Source organism: Argentina silus (assembly GCF_951799395.1).
Source record: "Argentina silus genome assembly, chromosome: 16".
In the NCBI taxonomy this organism is placed as follows: domain Eukaryota; kingdom Metazoa; phylum Chordata; class Actinopteri; order Argentiniformes; family Argentinidae; genus Argentina; species Argentina silus.
Window position 1 is genome coordinate 10,199,150 of NC_139670.1, and position 10,000 is coordinate 10,209,149.

The 10,000-nt window shown below is 46.0% G+C and overlaps 1 protein-coding gene across 3 annotated transcripts in view; it reads left to right on the forward strand.

Moving 5' to 3' along the window:
• Positions 1-10,000, forward strand: part of LOC310816854 (uncharacterized protein MYH16) — a 35,808-nt gene that overhangs the window by 13,448 nt on the left and 12,360 nt on the right. For all 3 annotated transcript variants that reach the window (XM_083687174.1, XM_083687176.1, XM_083687175.1), the window contains 5 exons: positions 1,131-1,235; positions 2,107-2,193; positions 2,589-2,734; positions 3,961-4,051; positions 8,897-8,953. In XM_083687174.1, coding sequence (XP_083543300.1) covers positions 1,131-1,235; positions 2,107-2,193; positions 2,589-2,734; positions 3,961-4,051; positions 8,897-8,953 — 486 coding nt within the window. The remainder of the gene's footprint in view (positions 1-1,130; positions 1,236-2,106; positions 2,194-2,588; positions 2,735-3,960; positions 4,052-8,896; positions 8,954-10,000) is intronic.

Below are 10,000 nucleotides of genomic sequence, written 5' to 3' on the forward strand. Positions count from 1 at the left end.
AGATAATTAACCTGGCGATCAATTAGGTTTAGTATGGTATGTGTGTTGAGAAACGGAAATTTGGTGTCAAATTTGGAGTCAAATTCCAACTATACTAATTCAAACCACAATCATCTTTGTTGACTCAAATACAGTCGGTTCCTTTTTTGTGGCCAGCAATTGCACAAAAGAAGTGTACGTCGATGTGAGTCTTGTGTAGGGAAATCAACAAGACTGTACCTGCACTGAGGCACCTTCAACTGGTCTCATGTTTGTGGTGCTTGTTGTCATAACAGTTGACATCGATGTGCACATGGGTGCGTTTGATCTGTGTAGAGCAAAAACAGGTTGAATGGAATGCAGGTTATTGGGCTTGAGTTCAAAGATATTTATTACACTGAATCATTATTTTTATCTATATTACATGTATTGTCACAACAATAGTGGTTCGGCTTGCAAAAATGTTTTGGGGTTGTTCAGCAGATTTATGAATCGAGATATAAGCACTACTTCAGCTTCTCCTCTCCTCTTTTCTCCTCTGCTCTGCTCTGCTCTCCTCTCCTCTCCTCTCCTCTGCTCTGCTCTCCTCTCCTCTCCTCTCCTCTCCTCTCCTCTCCTCTCCTCTCCTCTCCTCTCCTCTGGTTCACATCTGTTGTTCAAAGTCCTAACAGTTCCAAACATCAGCCGGCTCATTCAAACCTGATGGCCAGAATGGTACCAGAATGCTACATGCACGAGTTGCAGCTTTGATGTCCATGAAACAGAGTCAGAGTGCAGTCATCTGTTTGGTCATGAAAGGGATCATAGTTGGATAGTGTGGCCACAACGGAATAGAGAAAGACAACTCACAAACCAACATTACTATCAACACACTATCCAGAGATCAAGCATTTCCCGATTGAGACATGCACCAGAGTATCCAGAGGACAGATTGAATCATGGGATTTAATTTGCATTCCACTCGCAATACAGCATAGCCATCCTACTCTTGATTAACACTCTTGTCTCTTTGGTAAAAAAAGGGTCAACGTTGAACACATGAAATAAAACTGTGAATGTTTTATGATATCAGGCAATCTAACAGTAATGTCCTTTCTCTCTCCCCCCTCCTCCTATCCTGTCTCCACCCCCCCCCCCCCCCCCCCCCCCAGTCGTCAGACAGTGCAGTGCGGAGGCTGTCCGAGGAGCTCTCCCAGAGAGGGGAGGTGGTTCACAAGTTACAGAAGGAGAAGGAACACCTGGTGGAGCTCAGCCAGGTGAGAGCACACCCTGAACCCTGTGGTCGTAACAGGTCACAGGTCATCGTAAAAGGTCAATGGTCAAACCCTGAGGTTGAGGATGTGGTGAGGGGAGACGTAAATATTTCCCCCAAAGTCATTGTACAATATGCCGTTGTAATAGATCTCTGTGTTCTTATCAGGGGAGGCTGGTGGAGATGGAAATCAGAGGACGGGCTCATTGTAAGGCATGGAATGGAATGAGGAATGGTATCAAACATGTGTAACCATGCATTACAATGAGCCCATCCTCAGATGTCTCCCTCCACCAGCCTCCCCTGGTTCCTATATTGTTATCAAAAATGTCAAAAGTAGAGTTTTTAGTAAATAAGGCGCTCTGCCATTCCTCTCTCTCTCTATTTCACCTCCACATGGAGCCCCATGCAGGCAGCCATCAGGGCCCCCTTCTATCATAATGTATCCCAGATGCTCTCACCAGCCTACAGTAGCAGATTGATCCTCTATGTAATCTGTTGGAGTGATTTAGAATCGTTATTGTAGATGATGGATTTAGAGGGTAATCAAGGATGGATCAAGGCCCATCAAATGTTATTAGGGACACAGAAAGGGTCAGATGTCAGTTTAGCCAAAGCATGTCATCACATTGCGTTGGTGTCAGATGTGCTAAACTCCTCCGCTCTTGATGAAAGGAGAAAGACGTGTTCTGATCATTTCCATCACAATGGGGGTGACTCTTGGCTTGGACACCCTTTGCAACCCAGCGAATGAACTGATCACAGCTCCTCAGATCCAATATGGCTGACAGCTGCAGTGAAGGAATAGGGGAATTAATGATTTATGGTCCCATCTGCAGCCCAGGCACAACCATTTTCTTTCATCGCTAAAACAGCAGGCCATTGAGGACTTGCAGAGCGAGGAGGAGAAGGTGAACCTACTGACCAAGGAGAGGGCCAAGCTGCAGGTGCAAGCGGAGGATGTAAGTGTGTTCATGTTGCCTCAATGTGTACTACTGTACTTCAAACCACAAGTACTCACCACTGGGCAGGTTGTTTCGGACTCAAAGCTTCTCTCAAACAGTCTAATTCAAACTCTGTGCTAACATAATCCATGACCAAGCTGTTCGGCCATTACACTTCTATGGTGCTTTCTGTGTGCTGTGTCAGTTGGAGTAGCACTTGCTGGACCAAGGTTAGCATGCACCACTATCTAACACACTCATGTGGTGTGTCCTGTGTGGTGCGGGCAGGAGAGGAGAGGGTTAGCATCTACCATTCTGGCATCTTAGCATCTAATACACTAGGAGGTTCACGTCTACCATGTAATATACTAATGTAATGGTCTAATATAATGGTATTCTGTGTGGTGCATCAGCTGGAGTACCTGCTGGACCAGGAGAGGAGACAGCGGGGTGACCTGGAGAAGAGCAGGAGGAAGCTGGAGGGGGACAGCAGGTCCACCCTGGAGAGTCTGGGAGAGATGGAGAGGATGAGGAGCGGCATGGAGGAACTCATGAAGAGGTCAGTTATACACTGTCTATGCATTTGTTATAAACTGTTTATAACAGCAAGAACTTTAGTAGTGGGTCATGGGAAGTACTCTACGTAGATAGTTGAAGAGCAGCGAACAACGTATATATTAGAGATGGTCAACAATCCTATTTCACTCCTCCGAACAGACCGTTTTATGAAACAAGTATATAGAAAATCCATTAGCAAAATCTTAATGGACCAGAGGCCAGGCTGGTGGAGGTCGAAATCAGAGTGTGTCTGATACAATTCCTCATTCCATTCCAAGCATATAATGAGCTTGTCCTCCGGTTTCTGCCTCCAACAGCCTCCTCTGATGTCTATTCCTGATTGAAATGGTTTTCTTACCCTCACGAAAAACAAGTGAAACCGCTGATAGATATACCGTCCCAGAGGCTGCCAGCTGATGGCTTTCTCAGGAATCGATCTCTTAAACAAACATGCCCGCCTGATCTATCTGCACAACATCCAGGGAACGGAAAGAAAAATAAACAATCCACCGACATCTTGTCATGCTCACAGACATTTGGATAGGATGTCCCTGGCTTGTAGGGAAACAGATGCTTGGATGCCTTAGTGGGGCTATAACCTGATATCTGTGTGGAGTACCGTTATCTTCCCTTGGAGGGGCTAGGGCCCCCCGGGCACTCGGTGATGTCCTAACTTGTTGGTATCTGCTCTCAGTTACATGAGTCTCAATAGAGGCGTTCTCTCACATTTTTTACCTGGAGACCAGAACCAGCTGTGAGAGGGGACCCACACATACATAGACACACATGCACATGCCCGTGAGCACTTATGCATGCACGCACGCGCACGCGCACACGCGCACACACACACACGCGTATTCACACACATACACTCAGTGCAATAACATTTTCATTGTCAGAGAAGGGGGTTTGACATCACACATACACACATGCTCACACACATACACACACACACACACACACACACGCACACACACACACACACACACACACACACACACACACACACACATACACACACGCACACACACGCACACACTTTTCATTATCAGAGCAAGGGGGGAGCGTTGACGTCATCCATCAATATCACACGGTATCCTTTCACTTTGAACATTCATTGAATGAGTGACTCAAATACAAGGTTTACAAAGCTGTCGCTCTCGGACCAAATGAGACCTGTCACTCACCTTTCTCTCTCTCGCTCTCTCTCTATCTCTCACTCTGAAGGAAAGATGTAGAGATAATCAGCACCAATACAAGGCTGGAGGCAGAGGAGGCCCTTAACATCGACCTGCAGAGGAAGAGCAAGGAGCAACAGGTCAGACCCAGGGATGTGTGTGTGTGTGTGTGCTTGTGTGTGTGTGTCTGTGTACTTTTGAGGGGGAGGGGTTCTGTATGGTTAGAGCTTTGGTGTGTTGCAGACTGAGAGAGGGGGGAGGGGGGTTGACTCCGATCAGGAAGAGGGATGCTTGTGGGACACATGGAGGTGGGATTAGGGGGGAGGCATCAGGCAGGGGGGGAAGTCGAGGGACGTGGAGGGGGGTTGCTGTCAGAGAGTCCGAGAGATGCATTCCTACCTTTCAGCACCACTGCTGTGTTCTGTTCTCTGGTTGGTCAGTTGATTTCACAGCTCCCTGCTTGTCAGGAGAATGCTAAAACACACCCCCTCCATCTAAGCTGATAACCATCTCCTCCTCTGCTGGGGAGGGGGCGTCGCTGCAGGGTTAACTCTTCACAGCGCCTCTCTGGAGCCAGAAGAGAAGAGTAAAACACATGACATCAGGAGTAAAACAACATGTATGGTTTCAAGTACAATAACCTTAAGCACTTGATTACAGTATTATGTCAATGACGGAGATGGTGGTGGTATTTTTGGCATATGCATACACTACCCAACGAGAAAACATTCAGGTCACTGGGCTCTGATATCTGATGAAGAGATACAGGGTGACTGGATTAAACTACACTGAGATCAGGACTGCAGCTTGTCTCTGACCTGTGGAAAAGCTTGTATCTGTGCCACTGGTGCTTGGTGTAGATAACATGTATTTAGTCTGGCTCTTTCCGTCGATGCTAAGATAGAGACTCAGGGAGAGAGAGAAAGACAGAGATTGAGAGTGTGTGTGTGTGTGTGTGTGTGTGTGTGTGTGTGTGTGTGTGTGTGTGTGTGTGTGTGTGTGTGTGTGTGTGTGTGTGTGTGTGTGTGGGTGTGTGCATGGGTGTGTGTGTGTGTGTGTGCGTGTGTGTGTGTGCGTGTGTGTGTGCGTGTGTGTGTGCGTGTGTGTGTGTGCGTGTGTGTGTGTGTGTGTGTGTGTGTGTGTGTGTGTGTCTCTGTCTGTGGGTGGGTGTGTGTGGGAGAGAGAGAGAAGTGAGGGGAAAGAAAACCTCAGATACCCAGAGCGAGCGCCAGGGGTAAAGTTCAGGTAAACTCAGATCCGTGGTCGTCTCCTGATGCTTCATCCAGAGGTTGGTTAAGAGGAAATAAAGAGGCTCTTTGTCTGCGTCTGTCGTCTGTGATTGAAGGAGTGAAAGGAGATCCGTGTGTCTGTGAGAGTGAAATGTTTTCACATTTACTATAGTCCTGGCATTCTCCCTGTCCCACAATGAGGTCTTTATTTGTGTCTGTGTGTATGTGTGTGTGTGTGTGTGTGTGTGTGTGTGTGTGTGTGTGTGTGTGTGTGTGTGCGAGTGTGTGTGTGTGTGTGCGAGTGTGTGTGTGTGTGTGAGCTCCTTGGATCAGGACTGCTCTCCTCCCACAGATAAAGACGCAGGTGGACAAGCACTAAACAAAAGCCCAGCTCATTGGAGGGCCTCTCGGGCTCTCACCCACTCATGTGTGTTTTTAATATAAAGGTCACATGAATAAGTTTACATTCTGAAAGGGCGTTGTAGCTCACGCGAATCAAAGGGATAGTTCTGAATAGCTTTTCACAGCACAGTTTAAAGTAGTCGTGTTCATATCGTGTATGGAGGGGTATGCTGGGGGTAGCAGGCATGCTATTCACTTACGTCTTGGAGGTGGCAGTCCCACATGCTTACAGAGGTTTTATTACATTGTAATAAAGCAATCAAACCCAGCTGAGAAGGGCTTGTTGTACTGTATGAGGTCAAATTGACCCAGTTAAATCATATGTTTCTGCTAAGAAGACAATGCTTTGTCTTCACTGACTCGCAGGTTTCTGTTTAGACAGATGTACCAACATCTGTTTTTAATAATGTAGTTACTATAATCATTTGCATTGGTATGTTTGTTTGTTTTTCAAATACAAATAACTTTATTACATTGTAGCTTATGTGGAAGTAAAGCAGAGGCCAATCCCTACAGTACAGAACAGGGGAGGCTGATGGAGGCAGAAATCGGAGGACGGGCTCATTGTAGTGCATGGAATGGAATGAGGAATGGTGTTTGATGCCATCCCTTATTCCATTCCATGCATTACAATGAGCCCGTCCTCTGATTTCTACCTCTACCAGCCTCCCCTGGTCCAGAGCCATCTGTGCTGATCAGGCAGCAGGACGTAACACAGATCTGACACATGTCCTCAACGAAGCCTGTGATGAGGTAAAAGCCCTCATCAACAGAACCTGTCGTCACCCAGCGATCACCAGCTCAGCCAATCAAATAACCTGGCCTGGGGTTGCCATGTTGGCCAGCTCCATCTGAAGGCGTTTAAAAGACCAAAGGGTTCAGATTCCGGAAACCGCCGCAGCAAATACCCGGCCCCAGCATATGTGGCCAGTATGTATGGTTGTGGGGATGGGATAGAGGGTCTGAAATGAGGTTTGTTTGATGCAGGGGCAGGTCTGTGATACACGTGATGCCAAGAGTGACTCTAATCGTTTGGCCGGCGCTCTTGTTTCCTCCTCCGAGGGGGTTCACAGGATGTTGCTGCCCACATGGGTGAATATCCCTCAGACACAAGCAGGGGGCCACCAGGATCAACTCACATGTGATTGCAATTTATACTCAATTATTATGGTTTAGAGTGCACTGGAAAAAATGGACAAATGTTGAATTTTAACGATGTGCAATTTAAGACTTCAAACCCGTCTAAAATCCTCAACAATAATGGTTGAATGTTGTTATTTCCCTTTGAGAAAATTATTATCTGACCATGCTGCAATAATACAGCACATTGTGGCACATTGAATACAATAGCTCCCATCTAATCTATTACATTTCTGCCACAGTGTTTCTTTGACAGTTTTAGAGCTAGTTTGGCTGGTGTAGATTTAACAAGAAACAGATACGGTATGTTTAGTGGAGGGGTCTGTGTGTCTGAAAGCTCTGTTGGTCTCTCTCTCTGTGTGTGTGTGTGTGTGTGTGTGTGTGTGTGTGTGGGTGGTTGTGTGTGTGTGTGTGTATGTGTGTGTGTGTGTGTGTGTGTGTGTGTGTGTGTACATAAGGGGGAGTGGAGAGTAAAATGCCTGAGGAGAACGGCTGAGTGAGTGCAGCGGTGTGTGTGTGTGTGTGTGTGTACGTGTGTGTGTGTGTGTGTGTAAGAGAGAGAGTGTGTGTGTGGGGGACAGTCAGTCAGTTCAGCTGCTGCCTCACCATGGCTGTACTCTCTGCAGAGGTCCTGCGCTGGCATGTGAGTTTCTACACCTCTTTTCTTTCTTTTTTTCATTCGTTTTTTTCTCCTCCTCTGCTCTTTCCAAACTCTTTCAAATGTTAGTGAAGAACTGTGAAGACTGTTATTGTCAGAATGGTATCCTTTGCGGTAGCTAGAAGGTTGTGCCTTTACCTGCAAAGCATTGTTTACTGAAGGAGTATTCTCCCTACTGAGAGGTTTCTCGTTACGACCCTGCCCTGTATGTGTGTGTGTGTGTGTGTGTGTGTTTATTTTGCTTGATAGGGGTCTGATTGTTTGTTTCTGAGATCCCTGCTTGGTGTGGTGTGTGAGTGAGTTGTAGCACATCACTGAGGCTCTGTCAGGGCTGTGTGTTACAGTGAGATGTGATGCCCTGAGGCTGTACGAAGTGTCAGACACACTTCCTGACGCTGAGACAAGATAGAGCTGGAGATACGTTGTAACATGACATGACTTGGAGGAAACTGAGGCAATACATTTGTGTCAAAAAGGCAAAAAGCCGCCTTTGAACATAAATTATACCTGAATGCCCAGGAATTGATTTATGATGTTGGAAAACTAAACTGTGCTCTGAGAAAGATGGGCTCTTGGGCAAGAGTTGTATTTGCAGGGAAAATATTACGGCATAGTTGAATTGTTTGTCATGGTTGTGAAAGTGCTTTATGATAGAAATGACACATATTACGTTATATTACATATTACGATTAATCATTCAGTTACTATGACACAGTAAATCCCATAATATGATCATGTGCATTTAGAAGTTTGATGAGGAGCAATCCTCCAGTTCATAACTCCAGTCCAACACACAGGCAGCCAAGGATCAAGAAAATATATATTTATTTTTTTGGTTTGCTGACCGGACATAAAAGACCAAGCCCTTGGTCATAGCATAGATAATGATGGTGGCTACAGACATTCCTGCTCTAAATTGCTACCTGAGGAAAAAGCCACGGACATGCACGCCAAACCCAAGAGAAAGCCGGAGGGAATATGAAAGTTGGACCACAAAGCTACTGCCCCTAAAATAGCCAACAATCTACGGAGAAGTGGACCCTTTGCTCAGAAAAAATGTTCTGTGAAAGAATGAAGGCATCCATGTAGTACTGTACATACATAAAGTGTCATTTCTGAAATGGGACAAATGGGCAAGGACAATGCTGCAATGTTTGGCGTCAGTCTTTTGTTGCTCTTCTGGTCAAAATGTCACACATACTGTAATAATGTGATACTGATATCAGTTGTATATTTATATTCACCTGATATCAGAATCCAGTTTAGGAAGTGACTTTGACACACTGCTGTATATGAGCTGGATTGGTCCTTTGCTTGCAACTTATACTGTATATCAATTATACCCACTGGGGACAAACAAAAGAGAATACATGCATTTACCATTCGGTACTTTGAATTTCCCATTGACATAAAATATATTGAATTTAAATATTAAATATAAATATTTTCCCTTTTGTAGCCTAGATATGTGATGATGACCTCTCTCTCTCTCTCTCTCTCTCTCTCTCTCTCTCTCTCTCTCTCTCTCTCTCTCTCTCTCTCTCTCTCTCTCGTAGGTCCGCATTGAGGAGCTGGAGGAGGAACTGGAGACAGAGAGAGCCATGAGAGCTAAGGTACAGTGCAGCACCTCTCTTTTACTGATGGTAATATGGTACTATGGTACCTATTCAGACCACCCTAGATGATTTATGGTGCTCCGCGATGAGGGTTGTGGAGGTAGAAATCGGCGGAGGGCTCGCTGTAATACATGGAATGGAATAAGGAATGGTATCAACACGTGTGATTCCTCATTCCATTCCATGCTTTACAATGAGCCCGTCCTCTGATTTCTACCTTCACCAGCCTCTACTGCTACACATTCTCACCTTCAAATACCAGGTCTCTCTTTTAATTTCAATGAGACTAACCTAGATAAATAAAGGTTCAATTCAAATAAATGGAAAACAAATCTACAACTCTACAACAATAACAACTATGGTTAGACTAAACAGCTTGGGTGGCTTAAGACAGTCAGTATCATAGATATAGTTGGTGCATCTTAAATCAATGGAACCGTTAAAGCACACTTAAAAAATCACACGGACAGCGTGTTGCTAGTTTGCCTAGGGGAGTATCCAGCACAATTCTCCTCAGGTCCGAGTGATATATTTCATGGTGTGGTCAGAGAGAGTGTTTGTGGTGTTCTTGGGCCGGGTCCCAGTGCTGACTGAGAGGTGAGATGATGAGATGAGTCCTGTGTCTGCCTGTCAGGCTGCAGACTAGCAGAGGAGATAAGGAGAGTCCACGGTGCTGTGGGTGGGTCTGGTGCTGTGGGTGGGTCTGGTGCTGTGGGTGGGTCTGGTGCTGACACCGTGCTATGCGGTGCTATAGGCCAGAAGATGACCTTGGAATGGAGTGAATTTGGAGGAGAAATTGAATAGCGAATGGAGGAATGAAGAGACAGAAGAGAAGGATAGGACGCTGTATTGAGGACAGAATTAAGAAGAGGAAGAGGGGGAGGGGGAGCGTTTGGGGTACCTTGGCCAGTCAATGGGGTAGGTCGGTCGGTCAGTCCCATGCCTCGGGTTACCCCAAACAGTCTGCACCTGTGATAATAAACTGGGGGAAAGCCCTGGTGTTTCTGATTAACACACAGGGCAACCCCAGAGGCAGAGCTGGAG